Genomic DNA, 20,470 nt, shown 5'->3' with positions numbered 1-20,470 from the left:
TACAATAATCCAAGAGCATGAATTTGCTTGATCTATTTATATCTATATTTAGGTCTTTCCACTTTTCTGTGGAAAGACCTATTGTTTTTCTTCTGATTATTTTTTTTTTCTTCCGCCTAATTTTGTTCTTGCGATAAACATTTGTTTCGCAATATGTCGCTTAGATATTTTGTATTTGATATCGAACAGTTTATGCGCTTTTGAAATTTACCCTGCGTAAACGAATACTTTTTTTTGTAGGAGTTATCTCCCCAAACACTGTTTTCCTTGTTATCGCATCTCCTTTGCAACCATTAAAGATTATGACAAATTTACTTTACAAAATTGCTCGTTATATCCTTCGCATGATTTGTCCTATTTTGACCGAAGCGATATGACCGCTCCATATGAGAGTTATTTCCCCTTATGCATTGATATAAGTGATATGAATTTCTATCTTATAAACCATAAGTGATAGAGACCTAGGATCTTTTGATTTGAGGTCCTTGGTCCAAAAAAATGAAAATTAGGTCAAGGTCAAAGGTCAAGGTCATATTCTAATATTTGAATTTGGCTTATTTTCACTTATATCCAAAGACTGTATAAGATATCAACAAATTATTTTTAATAAATTGTTAGTTGCGACATGTCGTAAGATGTAAAGTTTGATTGCAAGCGTACGTTGAATGTAAAAGGGAGTTTTCTCCCCTCTTGTATTTAAAAATACGCGTTTGGTGATATAACTCATTAACTAAATATAATTAAGACCTATGGTCTTTTGATTTGAGGTCCTTGGTTTATGACCTTGAAATTGATCTCAAGGTCATAGCTTAATTTGACGTTCTAGATTTTGACCTTTGCTTTTATTCTATATGTATACATGATAAAGATATACAACTTTTAGAAAAAGGTATCAAACCATTTAACCTTGAAAAAAACAACCGGAAGTGACTTTTTGTAAACCGGAAGTAGCTATTTTTTGTACTTTATTAATTTAAAAGTATATAGAACCAGATATTTTTGGAATCAGTGTCAAGTAAATATTCAAATATAATCGGAAGTAACATTTTTCAAACCGGAAGTAACAAATTATCTCCCTTATTTAAAAAAAATGTATGGAAACAATATATTTTTGGAATCAGCTTACTAGAAGCTATCATTTGACGATTGAAATGACATTTTAAACTTAGTTTCACAACTTTTCATATCATAATACAATGTTTTGATGGAAAGACCTCCAATTGTTCTCTGAACAATTGGTTTTTAATTATGTTTACATCGCTTATATGATCATTGAATGACTTTAGAGGTCAACTCAATAATTAATTAGATGGCGGTCTAGACTGAGAACACACGAAATGAAGCTATGTAATTTTATACCGTGTCCTCTTAATATTTATTGTAGACTTTTAATAGGTTGGATAAATGTTAACATTATTCATTATTATAAATCAAATACTAGAAATTAAGTAAAATCGGTGAACATGAATTTGACAGCTAGTGCCCCTTTAACATTTTACATTTTTTTTTACAAGTTCTTTACACATATCTTCCTTCTTTTTCTTTTTTTCTCTGTCTTGCTTACATATGTTTTCAAGTTTTTAATAGTACCAATATCAGTCAGTCTTACTGTACACTTCTTGGATTCTGCTGTATATATTTTCTTATTTCCTGATCTTTTTCTGCCTACAAAACATCAACTTATTTTACTAACTAAAAAGACTATTATTATGCAAATACATTGCTTTTAAAACTAGAGGCTCTAAAGAGCCTCTGTCGCTCACCTTGGTCTGTGTGAATATTAAACAAAGGACGCAGATGGATTCATGACAAAATTGTGTTTTGGTGATGGTGATGTGTTTGTACATCTTAATTTACTGAACATTCTAGCTGCTTACAATTATCTCTATCTATAATTAACTTGGCCTAGTAGTTTCAGAGGAGAAGATTTTTGTAAAAGATTACTAAGATTTACAAAAAAATGGTTAAAACTTGACTATAAAGGGCAATAACTCCTAAAGAGGTCAACTGACAATTTCAGTCATATTGACTTATTCATAGATCTTACTTTGACAGCATTTATTGTATTTTAAAGTTTATCTCTATCTATAATAATATTCAAGATAATAACCAATAACAGCAAAATTTCCTTAAAATTACCAGTTCAGGGGCAGCAACCCAACAACAGGTTGTCCAATTCATCTGAAAATTGCCGGGCAGATATATTTTGACCTGATAAACAATTCTACTTCTGTCAGATTTGCTTTAAATGCTTTGGTTTTTGAGTTATGAGCCAAAAACAGAATTTTACCCCTATGTTCTATTTTTAGCTGTGGAGGCCATCTTAATTGTTTGACTGGGTCACGCCACACATTTTTACAACTCAATACCCAAATGATGATTGTGGACAAGTTTGGTTTAATTTGACTAGGTAGTATCAGAGGAGAAGATTTTTGTAAAAGATTAAGATTTAAGAAAAATTGTTAAAAATTTACTATAAAGGACAATACCTCCTATTGCTGTCTACAGTTTATCTCTATCTATAATAATATTCAAGATAATAACTAAGAACAGCAAAATTTCCTTAAAATGACCAATTCAGGGGCAGCAACCCAACAACAGGTTGTCCCATTCATCTGAAAATTTCAGGGCAGATAGATTGTGACCTGATAAACAATTTTATTTCATGTCAAATGGCTCTTAATGCTTTGGTTTTTGAGTTATAAGCCAAAAACTGCATTTTACCCCTATGTTCTATTTTTAGCTGTGGTGGCCATCTTGGTTTGTTGGCCAGGTCACGCCACTCAATTTTTAAACTAAATACCCCAATGATAGTTGTAGCCAAGTTCGGTTTAGTTTGGCCCAGTTGTTTCAGAGGAGAAGATTTTTGTAAAAGATTACTAAGATTTACGAAAAATGGTAAAAAATTGTCTATAAAGGGCAATCACTCCTTAAGGGGTCAACTGACAATTTCGGTCATGTTGACTTATTTGTAAATCTTACTTTGCTGAACATTGTTGCTGTTTACCGTTTATCTCTGAATTTACCCCTATGTTCTTTTTTTAGCCATGGCGGCCATCTTGGTTGGTTGACTGGGTCACTGGACACAATTTTTAAACTAGAAACTAGATACCCTAATAATGAATTTGGCAATGTTTGTTTAAATTTGGCCAAGCAGTTTCAGAGGAGAAGATTTTTGTAAAAGTTAATGATGACGGACACCAAGTGATGAGAAAAGCTCACTTGGCCCTTCGGGCCAGGTGAGCTAAAAATAACACTTTCTTAATAACTCACATGAAAAGAAAATACTTCTGACTTTGATTTATATTCAATATAGGGTAAAATAACAATAAGTTTGTAATAAAATATATTATTTTTTTCAAATGAGGATTTGCATATCTTTTTGTTTCTTTTACTCCTATCTTTCGATCTATTGTGCATAATTTTAATAAATGTCAAAATGCCTCTTATTATATTTCATTCATTTGGTAAGTTCAAAATGTATATGTTTCAATAATAATAATATTGCAAGTACATTTAACAATAATAAATTTCCAAAAAAGCTCAGAAGTAAAAGTAACATCTCAAATATAAAGAGAAATGTGTTGGTTTTTTTTTTATTTTAAAAGCATCTAGGGCTATATCATAACCATCTTTGCTTTCAAGGGGTTAAATATCAGCATGAATCAACAATATATCAATAGCTAGTAGTGAATGTATATATATAATATAAGGTCAATGACAGAAAAATAAAAAAATAAATATATGAGGCTGAAAAGTTGGGGAAAGGTGGAGTTTTAAAGAACTATTAAATGTATACTAAATTATACGAGGGGAATGTGAGGTTTTAACCAACTATTATTTTATACTAAATGATTTCTCACCTATTTCGGATTTTTTATCTTTTGTCGATGAATGATTAATAAGTCCTGTAATTGCATCTGAAATGAAAATAAGGATTTAAAAAAAAAATTAATTCATTCTAACCTTCCCTGAAATATTTGTATGGAATGAATACAATTAAAACTATTTTAAATGTGCATTATAAAGATAAAACTTCTTTTCACAAACTGTTATCATCCTTTTCAAAATCTGAATAAAATTCTTTTATCAGTCAAATCTTCAAAAGTATACAAGTTGCAGTTCAGACTGTAAATAAGATTTAAAAGACAAACTGTGAACAAACAATCTTTGGACTGATATAAAGTTGTAAAAACTTTAGATTATTTACCTTTTTTAGTATTTTTACCAATCCTTTCATATTCTCCAGTAGTTTCACTGGTCCTTTCTAAATTTGGGCAAACATCTATTGGATTATTTAAATCTGGAAAATTAAAAGGTTAAATACAATAACAATGTAAATGAAAAAGGAGAAAACCAAGGTTATTCCACCAGGGATGATTCTAGGTGTTTTCAAATGGGTCCCTTAAACATCAAATTGGGATTTTTTTTTAGAATAAAATCTAAGAGGAAATAACTTTGTTTTCCTGAAAAAACGGAAAATGTATATCATTAAGTTTAATCTTTACACTGATGTTCATGTAAGTTGTAACATTTTGAATAATTCTGGATGGGCTACTGTAATTACATGAATATTATTGAACATGAGGCACTAAGTCTATCATCTTAGCTATAGTTACCTAGGCCTATTACAAAAATATTTCAGCTAACATAAATAAACCACTGAAAAAAATCATTCATCGGGTCGCAAATCTCTGTTTTACTGTCTACTTTGTAACAATTGACGGTGGCAACTCTTCAACTACAGTACTGTTATTCCTTATGTAACAGAAAGTAAAAAAAAATATTGTTTTCTCTCATTAAAGTTGTACCTTTGTTTCCTGAATGATGTTTATGAATGATATAGTGTTGTGCATCATAGATGGAATGTCAGAACTGACAGATAGATTGAAAATGTCTTTATATGTCAAGCTAAGATATGAAGTTAATTCATCTCTCATTTCCTCAGATATCTCCAACTTTTGGCAATGATTTAAATGGCTTATAATTCTGCAGATACTCTATAATTTCAGCTTTCATTTCTTTTGCCTTTATAACTAAGGAGATGGGCATACCTGAGGAAATATTTTTCATTTACTTCAATTAAAATAAATAAAAAAAGGATATAGGAACATGTAAGCTGTCTTACTGTGAATTCATTTATTTTTGTGGATACCAGTTTTCTTGGATTGTGGAAAAATTGTGCTTTCTAGTATATTTGATTTCATGGTTTTTATTATGTGTTGAAACAAACCTATATAAAATTCCTACTTCGTTGAGTATTCAAATTTGTGGTTCGCCTACACCCACGTAATCCACAAAAATTGGTATCCCACGAAAATCAATAAATCCACAGAATCTTAAAATATAAGCAAATAAATTGTTCCTCCTATTTTAATTGCATACAGTTTAATATCTCATTTCAAATTCACTCATTTGACTCATGTGTAGATCTTACTTTGCTGAACATTTTTTGCTGTAACATTTTATCTCTATATATCTCAAAAAAAAATTGAAGATAATAACCAAAAACAATGAAATTCCCTAACAAAATAACTATTTCGGAACAGTAACCTGACAATGGGTTGTTGGATATGTCTGAAAATTACAAGGCCTATAGATCTTAACCTGATAATTACTTTAACAACAGCAACTTGAGTTTTACTCTAACAGCTTTTGTCTTTGAGATATTAGTCAAAAACTGCAATTAACCCCTATGTTCTACTTTTACAACATCAGACTTCATTGATGAAGGATCAAATCCCTGGATAATATTTATACAAACAAGATACCCTAAGGAAAATTCAAGTACAGTTCAGTTCATATTGGTCTAGTAGCTTCAGAGAAGATGATTTTTGAAAAAAATACTTCCTACAAAAAAATTGTCTTTCCAGGTGAATAACTTCTGAAGAGGTCAATTTACCATTCTAATGCAATTTTTATGTAACATTTATTTTTTCATTGGATAAAAGCCATCGTATTATTTCTTTTTATAATGCATTAGAATCAGAATAACAGTACTGAAGTTGAAGAGTTGCCACCATAAATTTTGATTTGACTGTCTCAAATAACCGTTTTACTGGCTCCCTTACGCGTTGCAGTAAAACTGGATTTGCAACTGTCAAATCGACAATTGACTGTGGCAACTCTTCAACCACAGTACTATTATTCCTTAATTTCACCAACAAACGACAACCACTAAACAACAGCCTCTTGACTAAGGACAGGTGCATATAATAAATGCAACAGGTTTGAATGTTTTAACAGATGCCAACCTTTACCCTAACCTTATTAACAATAGTATAACATTACAACATGAAAAGACGCACTAAAAAATATTAATTGAAAATGGCATAATTCTATTAAAAAGACACCAATTTCACAAAAACCACTAAACTATGTTCTTTTTCTTAGCAACAGCATCAAGATTTGTTGATGAATCAAATCATCAATTAAAATTTATAAACTATATACCCTAAGGAACATTCACTTTAAGTTATTTTGAAGTATTTGATAGTTATCAAAAGTACCAGGATTATAATTTTATACGCCAGACGCGCGTTTCGTCTACATAAGACTCATCAGTGACGCTCAGATCAAAATAGTTAAAAAGCCGAATAAATACAAAGTTGAAGAGCATTTAAGGATCCAAAATTCCAAAATTAATTTCAGAACAGAAGATTCTTGAAATAATTCATGAGGATTATAGCAAGTGATGGCATAAGCTCAAATGACTATCTGGATCAAAATCTAAATTTCAGGATTTTGAATGGTTAAAGTAATGGTATTAACTTTCATTGTCCCCTATGTTAGCTTCCTCTTTTTAATGGTAATAGGTATATAACATATTTATATTATCACTCACCTTTTATTGCTTTTAATGGAGAACTATCTTCACTTGTAAGGGATTTCCTAGCTTTTAATGGAGAACTATCTTCACTTGTAAGGGATTTCCTAGCTTTTAATGGAGAACTATCTTCACTTGTAAGGGATTTTCTAGCTTTTAATGGAAAACTATCTTCATTTGTAAAGGATTTCCTAGCTTTTAATGAAGAATTATCCACACTTCTTTTTCCTATAAAGAAATTAATTGTAAAGTGTTAGAAGTAAGTGTTACGAAGAAACTTGTGTGTTCTTTTTTAAGTCAGCTTACTACACAGTTATGTCTAGAACAGAAAAAATATATCAACATACAAAATATAGAAAATACCTACCATTTCTTGCTTTATATGGAGAACTGTCTTTGCTATTGAAGGATTTCCTAGCTTTTAATGGAGATCTGTCATCACTATCAAAGGATTTCTTATCTCTACTACCTACAATTATGTCATAGTTTATTGTTAAACCTTGATTGTATCAATAAGTGTGTCTGCATAAACTGTTTCTTAAATTACTTAAAATGTTAATATTTATATGTTGTATCCTGTAAGAACAATGAAATTAGGCCTATTGTGTTTTATTTTTGTACTATCAATTCCAAGTTTACTTTCCACAGCAGTCACTAAGACTCAGAGTGAGAGAAAGTATATTCCACTTCGTATCTTTTCACCTATTTTCCTACATTAGTTCTAGGAGGAACCCCATTCCTAACTCTTTAAATATTTAATTTTCTGTGAGTCAGTGATCATGACTCCTTTCCGTACACATTTATTGGTTCAAATTGCGATCGTTTTAAATAAAATACAACATTTATTGACAGAACGAGCTAATACTGGACATGTCGTTTGATTCAACATTTAAGGAAGTGAGACAACTCGAAACGATAATATGGAAGACTCCATTTTGCCTGATGTTCTATGATGATGACTACATTCATTTTTTTTAAATGATGCATATGATTTAAAGAAATGCAACAACAATAACCCTCAATAGAAGACATTCATAGAAAAGATCCCATGAGTTATAAATTAATTGAGTGGGGAATCCAGAGCTAAAACCCCTTGAAGTCAAGAAATCTATACGCATGCGCATAATTACCAAAACAAACCTTTGAGCAAGGTCGTATATTAAATGTTAACTAAACGATGGTTCTCTATTTCTTTATGGAATTACAATGATCTTAAATATCAGTTTCATAACAGTAACATATAAGAAAAACTCCACTTCATTTCTTATATGACAAAAATAGATTTATCGGAATTCAGAGAACTCTCGTATTTTATCAAAACTGGGATTCCCTCTGACGTGTTTCTAAATTTATAAAAACATTCAATATAAATACTGCTCAATTCTGATTTTTCGTGTTGTTAAAAACACACATATAAGTCAATGGAATTATCAAACATGAAGATTATGAAAAGAATATTATAGGAAAGTTGTTTTAGTTCAATCCCTTTGTTTGTTTTTATATAAGTATAAGTCTACAGATTGCTTGAAAGCAATTGTATCAACAAAAAAAACCTCACCTTTACAAAGCTCCACATCAAAAATAAAATTATTTCTTTTCATAAAAGCCATGAAAACTTTGACAAAAATTAAACAACAAAGTCTTTTGGACTGACAGACTGACAGACTGACAGTTACCAGTTCAGCAACTATGTCGACAGGTAAAATATAACATATTATCACTCACCTTTTATTGCTTTTAATGGAGAACTGTCCTTGCTTGTAAAGGATGTCCTAGCAATTAATGGAGAACTGTCCTCAGTTGTAAAGGATTTCTTAGCTTTTAATGGAGAACTATCTTCACTTGTAAGGGATTTCCTAGCTTTTAATGGAGAACTATCCTCACTTGTAAAGGATTTCCTAGCTTTTAATGGAGAATTGTCCTCACTTGTAAAGGATTTCCTAGCTTTCCTAGCTTTCAATGGAGAACTGTCCTCACTTGTAAAGGATTTCCTAGCTTTCCTAGCTTTTAATGGAGAAAATTCCTCACTTGTAAAGGAATATACACTTCTTTTTTCTATAAAGTAATTAATTATAAGATGTTAGAAGTGACTTGTTAAGATGAAATGCTTCTGGCATGCAACATAATAAGCCTGATACATGCATAATTGAGTAGGAAATTTGTAGATGTGTAGAACAACAGCAATAAGTATTTTTAAATACAAAAAATATCAAAATACCTACCTTTTCTTGCTTTAAATGGAGATCTGTCATCACTATCAAAGGATTTCTTATCTTTTTTACCTAGAATTATGTCATAGAACTTTTTTTTATACCTTGGTTATCTATAAAAGAACTTAAGTTAAGTGAGCAGGATCACATACTCCACATCCCTATATTGTCACTAGGCAAACAAAATATAAATCTATGATTTTCATCCAAGTCCCCCCCCCCCCCCCCCCCCTTGACAAAGTGGTCCACCTTAACCGATATCCAGCACTTCATTGAAATTTATAGGAAATCCAACCAACAAAAAATAAATGTGCTTTCTACATGTTCTAGGCATAAAGCAGAAAGTCCCCCTCCTGAACAAAAAATACCCCTCTACAGATTTATCTAAAAATCAATCCTATCGAAGCTTTTATGGTAACTAACACTTTATTTATGTAAAGAAGAAAATCACACCAGAAATGAAGGCAGCATCCAGACGATGATTTTTATCCAGTCCCCTCGTGACAAAAGCTTCCTTCCTCTTATTTCTGTCAATAACAATCCCATCAAAGCTTTTTTGTTTACAGATGGCGACAGACAAAAAGAGAGATGGACCAGTCAAAAACATTTGTAAAATGTGTATAAATAAACTGCTTAAATTGTTAGTATTCTTTGTTATATCATATCTCCCCAGGTTGGCATAAACATTTTTCACAAATATTGAAACAAGATATCTACAGAAACAAGAGGATCATGAAAGCCTGAAATCACTCACCTCTAATTTTTTGGTGCAGATTTTTTATCAATGATTATATATAATTCATGATGCCTTAAGTACAATTAAATACATTTTCAAAAATGCTATTTCATTTTTCTGCCAAAAAGCTAAAAAAATATATTAAAATCATCTTTTAAGAGAAAAAAATGGAATAAGAGGTGAATTTTCAAATTTCAACTTACACAAATGAACAACCTATCTGGTTTTATACTAAATCGATACAAATATAAAAAGTAAATAATATACTATGCAGAGTTAACATCTTGCACTATCAATGTTACTGGAGCATATTGATAAATATTTAAGATGGTTCAGACTTATCTGTAGAACCCAAACTGTATTATGTCCAAAGAAATACTTGTGCAGTAGAAAACAGCACTAATCAGACCATTATAAATTAAAATACTAACACAAGTCAAGAATTACTTACTTGATTTAATCTGGTCTGATGTCCTTTTTGAAAACTTTTTAAATATTCTTCCTACAAAATTTTTTTAAAAGTGCTTGAATAAGCTTTATCCTTTAAACAATGGTGAAGTTATTACAAAGTCTTAACATAATGTCACAAAGTCTTCATAACTTCCTACATTTTAAAGATTTTGCTTATTGTTGAAGGCCAAACAGTAACCAATAGTAGTTTACATCTATGCAAATTGGTCTCTAGCTCATTGTTGTCTCCTTGAAAATCTTTTACACATTTTATATTTTCATTAATTAACTTATTGGAAATAAAATCAATTTGCTCTTAGGTCCATGGCCAGTTAAACACGTTTCTACTATAAACCAGCAGAAACCAGTCAAAAGTCAACTTTATAATGATGTCAAACTTGAACTCGTAGAGAGCTTATTTAATACTTGTTCAATGTCGTAACTGGGTTTTGTACCAATGACAATTATTCCACATATACGTACTTACGTTCAGATGTTTTTTTTCAATATTCATTAATATGAAACTCACCTTCAACTGGACCTATTAAAGCTTTGCCTTTTCTTGTTTGGCATGGAGAAATCTTATCATAATACTTCTGAGTGTTACTAATATACATATCTAAAACATAAATTAGAGGCTCTAAAGACCCTGTGTCGCTCACCTTAGTCTATGAAGGACACAGATGGATTCATGACAAAATTGTGTTTGAAGATCTTACTTGACTGAACATTCTTGTTACTTACAATTTTTCTATCTATAATAAGCTTGGCCCTTTAGATAGAAAGGAAAGTATTTTGTAAACCAATTTACCAAATTAATGAAAATTGTTAAAAATTTACTATAAAGGGCAATAACTCTTTCAGAGGTCAACTGACCATTTTGGTAATGTTGCCTTATTTGTAGATCTTACTTTGCTGAACATTTATGCTGTTTACAATTTATCTCTATTTATAACAATATTCAAGATAATAACCAAAAAAGGCATTTTTTTCAAATTACCAATTGAGGGGGAGGCAACCCAACAATCATTTCTCCAAATCATCTGAAAATTTCAGGGAAAATAGATATTGACTAGATACCAATTCAATCCTTTGTCAGATTTGTTCTAAATGCTTTATTTTCAGAGTTATAATCTTCATTTTACCCCATGTGTTCTATTTTTAGCCATGGCGGCCATCTTGATTGGTTGGCTGGGTCACTGCACACATTTTTTTTTCAAAAAGATACCCCAATAATGATTGTGGCTAAGTTTGGTAAAATTTGACTCAGTAGTTTCAGAGGAGAAGATTTTTGTAAAAGTTAACAAAGATGTCGACGGAGACGAACAAAGGACGAGGAACGCCAAGTGATGAGAAAAGCTCACTTGGCCTTGTGGGCCAGGTGAGCTAAAAAAGCAATGAAAATTCTTTGATTGCAGCAGTTAAGTTAAAATTTAACCTTAAATAGTGACAAACGTTAATGACTGATGAATAAAACTGAAAGTGCAATGCAATGTGATATATGTGGAAATGCCAATGTAAAAAAAAACCTGCATGTTTAACCCAGCCACATTATCTATGCATGTGCCTATCCCAAGTCAGGAGCCTGTAATCAGTGGTTTGTTTATGTGTTACATATTTGTTTTTTGTTCATTTTTATATTTAAATAAGGTCGTTAGTTTTCTATTTTTAATATTCAGACTTGTTACATTTGTGTACCTTCTAATACTTTGAGAGTATTTAAAACAAGCTGCCATGCATCTTTACTAAAGTAGGTCTTCGCTGAAGTTTGTGTTTCAGGACATATTAAACAGAATATCTGTATGACTCAACAGATTTTCTAGCTTTGTTTCCACTTCTTCTTCAATCACAAACAGTACAGACTGTGCTCTTAAAACAGCATCTAGATCAGCCATATGATGTAAAAAGCCTGAAAAATTAAGATCTAACTATGTAGTTGAAACTTTTAATAAAATTTAGAAAAAGAGGCCATCAATAGGATGTGCTATTTCAAACCAACACTGAATTCAAAAGTCCTCCAGGGGCAGGTAGGAAAAAGTGGATATGACATTTGAAATCATGCAAATGGTTTAATCATTCAAAACAAATAAAACTTAACCTTAAATTGTGAAAAAACGTTAATGACTGATGAATGAAACTGAAAGTGCAATGTAATGTGATATATGTGGAAATGCCAATGTAAAAAAAACTTTGCATGTTTAACCCAGCCACATTATCTATGCATGTGCCTATCCTAAGTCAGGAGCCTGTAATCAGTGGTTGTCGTTTCGTTTGTTTATGTGTTACATATTTGTTTTTTGTTCATTATTATATTTAAATAAGGTCATTAGTTTTCTTGTTTGAATTGTTTAACATTAATATTGTCATATCGGGGCCTTTTATAGCTGACTATGCAGTATTGGCTTTGCTCATTGTTGAAGCCCATATTTTTGTCTCTTGTGGACAGTTGTCTGATTGGCAATCATACCACATCTTCTTTTTTTTTTTTTATATATAACAATATCATTAGTGGTTCCCCTTTAGCAGCTTATATCTACAGTTTTCACATTTGAAATAAGTTTTTTTGAAGAATATTATACTTTTTCACATAAAAATAGACTGTCCATTTCAAACATACTTTTTAAGACAACTAATTTCTTTCAATGGCCACTTTTGTCCTAGCTTACAAAATTGGAATCAACCATATTTCCTATTTTCAATCATTTGGTTTGACCTTATGGTTGTACAGTCACAAACAAACTAAAATTGGAAGAACAAGGATGTGTCCAAAGTACACGGATGCCTCACTCGCACTATAATTTTCCATGTTCAATGGACCATGAAATTGGGTAAAAAATCTAATGTGGCATAAAAATTAGGAATATCCTACCATAGGAAACATGTGTACTAAGTTTCAAGTTGATTGGACTTCAACATCATCAAAAACTACCTTGACCGAAAAATTTAACCTGAAACTCACACTTTCATTTTCAATATCTCAACACCATAACTCCTGAACTGTTAAGGTAAAATTGCCTCTATTGAACTAGACATCCATTTTGTCATCAGTAGCAACATTTTTGAAAAAAACTTTTTTTTTTGTCAAATGTATTACATTTAAGAGACATTTATAAACTTAAACAATCTATTCTTTTTAAACTAACAAAAGTAATGGGAATTGTATCATATAAAATCTGCTTCAATGGTTTCAAGTTCAATGTTCAGTTGAATAACATTACCTTTGTCTATCAAGGTGATCTTTCTACTTTTTGTTCAGCAGATCTTTTTAACAGCATCTTTTATTTTATACATTTCTATTTTAACTTTCATGCATATGTTACAAGGATTTATATTCTTTGTCTAAAAGATCAAAAGTATTATAAGGTAAATGAGATTTTTCAATCAGATATGACAAGGTTTTGGATTTGAATAGCCTGCATCACTCATCTGTAATATTTTGAGTATCAATGATAATATTTTTGCTATTTAATGATTACAAATATGCACACGCTGTTTTCATTTTCTTGAAATTATAGTTTTAACAAATGAATAGGAACATTTGTCGAACGGCAAATCATTAGAATTGTTTTTGACAAATGTTGGAATTAAAATAGCTACACTTTAACATGTCAGTGTTGCAAATATTGAAAGACAATTATCCACGCATGACTGAAGGAACATGGGCTAAACAATCTCTATAGAAAAGAGATGTGCCAATGCTAATACAACTACTGGTCTGAGAACACAATTAATTCGTAGTGCATTTCTTTTAGAACATAGATGAAAATTGAAAAAATCCCACCTGCGCTTTCTCAATGAAATTTTTACAGTGTGTTGTACTACTTTTTGGACAAATTATATCAAAATTATAGAAAACTTCATCGCCTCTAACTCAAAATATGGACAATTTTGTGTTTAGGGTGTCTTAAAATCTTTTAACAGCTTCCAAATTGCTAATTTTTAACCTTTTTTCAGCTGGACCAAATCACTACTTTCTTGTAAAATTCTGGACCCAAATTTTTTACAGTGTAATTTCACCCCTTACTTACAATTTGAGGCATTAAACATGGAGAAATAAACTTGGAAGGGGTATAAAAATTATTGGCAAGTAACCCACTGTTAACACTAGGGACTATATTAATCAAGGGACGACAATTGTGGTCTCGGACCTACTTACCAAATCCCATTGACTTATCACAAGTAGTTGCCTTTAAACAAATCTAAACACAAACTAATACATGTAAACTAAGCAAAATTTCAAAGTCAATATTCTTCTGACAGAAATAAAAGAGAAGCAAAAACAGACAAACCTGAATCAAAGTTGGATGGTCTGTGTATCAAAGTGCATGTAATAGTGACATGAATTAGACTTGGTACATGTACATCAAGGTGTTGCAAGGTGATTGGATGAACATTGTCACATAAATATTTTAGGATTGATGATCTTTGCTCCTAAGTAAAATTCCTAGTTTTATCAGCATAGTCTTCACAACTATTCGCGGGGTCTCCTACTTTTGGCATTAATTTAATGTAGTTGAACAATTTTGAATATATTTCAAAATATCGAGATGCATATTGCTTCTATCCAGCATTAATTTTGAAAATTCGCCTTTAGTAAATTTCTGTGCTTGATCTGACGTTTTTTCGGGACAACATAAGAGGTGTTTGTGTTGTTTGTCCTTTGTTGATGAGTTTCATCAATCTTTTGTACATTAGTTGATTTTGTTTCAGAATGGTCTTTTCTTTTAGGAGGTTCCTCTTTACATAAATTTCTGATGATTTCCACCTACAAATAAATTTAGATCTTTAGATACATTAAAATTGTAGAAAAAAATTTAGAAACGTTAAATGGAACAAACATTATAATGATAGTTTATGACTGAATATAGATCTTTACAAATCTTTAGGTTGTAATAGTGATGTTGGGTTTCCTCTCTTCTTCATTCAAACCCACATACAAGTTTATAGATAACACTTACAGGTTACATCTTCATACTCTGAACATAATGCAAATCATCTGAGAAATAAATATTGTTGAAGCGCAGCAAAATGTGAAGTATATATTGTATCAACAGAATTTATGAGAAAGTTTTAAGTTTTAAGAATTTTCAATTATGAAAATAATGCAAAGTTCATTTCTGTAATCTGAATGTTATTCTTCTCTTGTGTGATTTTTTCATAATGTTGAGCTTCAATATACATAATATATAGATTTGAAAACAATATCTACATTTATTTCAGTGTTTTTGTTTTTTACTCTGTAAATGTTATATAATAACAATTTCTTACATATTTAAAGAGGTTAACATCGTAAGCTGTAGGACTGTTTTTTCCTGAGGCCCATAAGAATATACATGTATTACTTAGGTGTACACACATTTTTATATCAATTTGTAGTCCTTATTCAGCTCTTTCATTTCAAAGATTAGTGCAAGAAAACTTTAAAGTTCATACCAAACTACATGTACATTATCATATCATTCACACTACCTTGGCAGCTATTTTAATTACTGTATTCTGCCATTAGCACGAAAATTGCTTGAGGTAGATGTGCAGAGCTCACAATTTTTCACATTCACACTGTTATCATTTGTCACTGTACATGTACAATTTATAGCCTCTGAAAAAAAAATCTATAGTATTATCATTTACATCTACTTTACATACCTAGCACGCACATACAAATATTTTGAACATAGGCTAGCTGAATATATAAAATATACACATAACCGTCACACTATAAAAGATAAACATGATAAAGACATTGATGGACATCCATCTCTTAGTTAGGGTTTATTTTATCGGCTTCGGTAAAAAAGCGATTTGTATAGAGTTTTGCTATTTTGCCGGTCTTATTAAGACAAACAATTTTACGAACAAGTAAGAACATCCTGACCTCAAATGTTGATGTGCTTGAAGAAAACCTCACATATAAAATGACAATACAAGTATTAATGGACAAAACAAGCATATAAACTGTTTACTGAGTCACATCTGACCTGATATCTCAAAATAAAATTCAAATCAAGAAGGTCAGTGTTCCTTATACATAATGCACGATATCAACTGGTGATGAAAGACCAAGCAAACAAAAAGATGCACGAAGAGTGGGTCCAAGGATGGGTGTTGCAGCAATGAATAATTAAACAAACATATGAAAATCTAGTCTACTTAATACAATTTTCAAAAGTATAATCCTTTTTATTAAATCTTAAAGTCTCAGTTAATGAATATGTGAATTAACATTAAATAAGTCGTTTTTTTCTATTTACCCTCATAATACACAGTAAATAAATTAGTGCCATATTACTTTAAAGATATAAAGGTCAATTCTTAAAGGTCAAAGACTATGAATTTAGTTTTTTTCTGAATTACGAATTATCTAAAAAGAATTTATGTAATTTATTCTGTAAGTGTTATTACATTAAATAGTACTATACCAAAATAAAACAAACTGCTTAAAGTAAAAAATCAGAAATATTCTTAACTTTGTATGTAAAAAGTCTTAAAAATCTGTAAACTTCCCATGTCAAAGTAAAAAAACTGTAAACTTCCCATGTATAAAGTCATTAAAACTTAAAGATCCTAATGTAAATAGTGAACATAAGGTTGTTGTGTTAGGATTGTTAATTAAGTTTTCGGTTTATTATTTGGTGGTGGAACTGTTCGACATACGAAAGGATGGTTATCCTTTATCTAGTCGAAGACTAAAAGATTATAGAAATCTCACCTAGTAGCCACATATATCATGTGTGTTCATGATAATTTTTTTCAATAAAATGTATTTCATATAGTCCGGAGCCGGCAACATAGCCACTGCCTTTTACCTACCTTGCTTTCGATCGGTAGTTATATCCTGCATTCCTTGTTTACCTTTATATGTATTAGTCCATATGGACTGGTGTGAAGCCTCATATAAAATCAAACTAGTTGTTATATTGTATAAAACAGAATCCCGGTCCATTAGCCCTTATTCATGTTCTATCTAGTAAATGTTTGCCCTGATTATTATGTTTTGCTGTTGTCTAGTTGCATAATGTTTATTATTAGAACAAAGTATATTAAAGTTTGTTGACAAACAATCGGTGAATATTTGTATTGACGCAACCAATTAATTATTTTCCTGTGATTTGCATAGACGAATTCTGGAATACAATGTATATCTTTATTGATATTTATTACCAATTTGATCTATTCAATCAATTTATGCATGCAGTAAAATAATAAATGACCTTTCGATAAAATATCCAAATTTCCTGATCTTTTGTAAACATATATGAAATTGTTTCACATTCAATCCAGTCACTCACTAATCCCCACTGTTACGTATATTTTAGACACGAAAAAATTTAATGAAATTAAAAATGTTTTTTCTTTCTTAATATGTTAAGGTAGGCTGTAGTATCTATTCGAAATAACATCAAACATGTGATCCAAACTTTAATTAGAAAGAAACAGATATTACAGTCATTCTTTAAACATAGTTCAAGTATAGATTTCAATTCTTGAAACTTGTACGCACAACTTACAAATTGTGCCCGAAGCGCTAGCCTGACCACTACTACCTAGTCTCTAGACAAATTTTACCAAATATTGAATTTGTATATATAAAAATAAATCGATGAATTATTGTCTTCCTACTTACCAATTGATAATTGACATTTTACATTTAATTTAGAAGCGACAGAGTTATCCGGTCATTCAAGGGTTTCCTAGAATCCTATCTCTCTTGGTCTATCCATAGTCCAAAACCAATTCTATATCTTTCGGTATATTAACTTTAGACACCAAGAAAAGTTTCTCACAACTTTTTCCTTTTAAATTATCATGCACCACAGAAATAAGTTTAAAACTCGGAAACTGTTACGAATGATTGAAATATCGTGCTTAATTTTCCTCTTAATTAAACAAAACTCCACGCTTATCCTTTTAGAATCTAACACTAAATTCGTTACAGGATCAAATACTGCTAATGGGGGCAAATTTTTCTCTGTATATTCCTTCTCGCGATCTTCATTTTCGGAACTTGTTCGGCGATGAAGGTCAACCGCCTCAGTTCAAACATTTACGTATCCAAGGTATATATCTTCAAATCAGTTCTTTTAACTGCAATGACAGACGACTTCAATGATTTGACAAAATCCTCAATATATAGAATAACTACCAACACGTCCCTTTGATGGCGATTTATTACTTTTTATTCGGGATTCTTAGGCATTTAGCGTGACGGTTTTCAACACTTATGTACTTGATTAACTCGACGTTCATAGTAAACTAATACACAGTTTAATTGAAATGTCAAATTTAATTTAGTCATTGTATGTCGAAAAGTTTATACAGTGCTGGTATCGATTGTTAAGTCGACGCAAATATATATGAACCATTATGAATAACAAACAGAGGATGGGTTTATGAAGTCATCCCGTTAGTTTTGCCGTAATACAATTTGTGACCACAAAAGATCTATACAGCTCCATTAAAATCTTTCAGACATTAATGAAACTCTTAACTTCAGGCACGAACACATACATTTTGTATAAAAGGTGACATTGTGACAATTGCCAAACCTTTTAGAATACGTATTAACATTTGTACCTCCCTTTTAACGCTTTGTCAACACTTTGAGTCCGTTCATTCGTCCATCCGTCTGTCGTCCATAGATCTCTCAACTTTAAACATTTTGTCTTCTCCACTAAAACAACTACATGTAGAGAAAAATGGAAATAAACTAAGCAGTAAGTCTTTCATATAATTTGCCCATTCTGACCAGATTACTAATTAACTGACCAAATTGCAATGGCTTCCGTTAAATTTACGAAGGGATGATTTCAACTTCACCATTTGGAACTCTTGTTTTAATAGCTTCCTTTATTAACAATTGGTTGAGGCAAACTCAATGTTGACAAGGGAAACGACAGAATTATCACTTTTCCATTAATAAAGGACTTAACCTATGAACTTATGAACTGTAAAAGTGACGCTCTTCAATTACAAGTTTGATTGTGTTTTGTGGTAAAAAGTATAACGCATAAATATTGTAACATTTGGTCAAATTGTTTCAGCGAATAAGACTTTTTATTTAAAACAGCAACAGGTGCAACCTAAGGGGAAAATCTCACATTCTAGTGTGGGTCAGGTGTGCTAAACATCTGTGAAAATGATTTTTAATCAGAAATCATAAATTACTAAAAAATGATAATTATTAATTCAACGAATTTAAACCGTTCTAACCAATTAAATAATTCGTTATCACAAATTACAAAAAATGTTTTGCACTTTTTTTACACAAAAAAAACCCTATTTTTCCGGGCAGACGCGCGTTTCGTCTACATAAGACTCATCAGTGACGTTCGTATCAAAATATTTATCAATCCAAACAAGTATCGGACACGTAACTAGATACCCCAATTATGATTGTGGCCAAGATTGGTTAAATTTGGCCCAGTAGTTTCAGAGGAGAAGATTTTTGTAAAAATTGACGGACGACGGACGCAGGACGATTGACGCAGGACGAATGACGCCAAGTGATGAGAAAAGCTCACTTAGCCCTTCGAAGCATGCTATCGCTGTTTTCATTTTGAGCTAAACTGCAAACCCTTTGTTATGTTATAGCAAAATTATTGAAATTAAATCAAATATCACTATAGTGATCGCCCTTATGTCCGCGTCTCACTGTCCTGATTTTTACGCCGATGGCAACTCGATTATGGAAATTTTCTAAATCGGGACTAATCGTTTCCAGATCGGGCTATTCGTGGTGCCATCTTTAACCATCGTAGAACCATTGGTCACTTTTTCAAGCCTCCTGGGACAACTTCGGAAAAGGTTTTTAATTTTTAACATGTTCGTAATCTCGTCGTGTTGCCATCGAATACAAGTAAGAAGGCGAAAAGATGGAACTACGACGGCATTAAATCCAGCAAAATGTAAGCTTAATTTTCGCGCTAAAATACATTTTAAGTGCCATGCGCGATATGCACAGCTGGTCAGTCTAAGACCACAATTAAAAAAGACGTTCACAAAAAATGGAACTCATATCATATGATTCTATGAGATTCTAACAAAAAAAGGGAACTGCATTGTTTCTATTATCTCCAATAGAACAAGAAGAGCAGCTATTACAGGCTCATGATTTACATTTACAAGTATTATAATATTGTTTGTCAATTTTTCATATCAAGTAACATAATGAAAATCATAAATGCGCCTCGTACACCAACACTGCAGGTACATGTATATAGGGAAACCAACTTTTTCTTCGTTATTCTG

General features: G+C 31.2%; 1 protein-coding gene across 1 annotated transcript; it reads right to left on the bottom strand.

The window, feature by feature from the left end:
- Window positions 1-4,944: 4,944 nt before the first annotated feature.
- Window positions 4,945-13,265, bottom strand: LOC134718398 (neurofilament heavy polypeptide-like). The gene is made up of 9 exons (XM_063580899.1): window positions 13,182-13,265; window positions 11,921-12,131; window positions 10,752-10,841; window positions 10,224-10,274; window positions 9,049-9,108; window positions 8,552-8,881; window positions 7,194-7,295; window positions 6,845-7,054; window positions 4,945-5,054 (listed from the first exon to the last, which is right to left on the bottom strand). Exons 3-9 carry the CDS (start codon window positions 10,837-10,839, stop codon window positions 4,945-4,947), a joined length of 951 nt encoding a protein of 316 aa, XP_063436969.1. The 5' UTR covers window positions 10,840-10,841; window positions 11,921-12,131; window positions 13,182-13,265.
- Between the last annotated feature and the right edge of the window lie 7,205 nt (window positions 13,266-20,470).

The sequence above is a fragment of the Mytilus trossulus genome, chromosome 5 (assembly GCF_036588685.1).
Source record: "Mytilus trossulus isolate FHL-02 chromosome 5, PNRI_Mtr1.1.1.hap1, whole genome shotgun sequence".
In the NCBI taxonomy this organism is placed as follows: Eukaryota; Metazoa; Mollusca; class Bivalvia; order Mytilida; family Mytilidae; genus Mytilus; species Mytilus trossulus.
The sequence above is the reverse complement of the archived record's forward strand: the minus strand, read 5'-3'. Positions and strand labels throughout refer to the sequence as shown.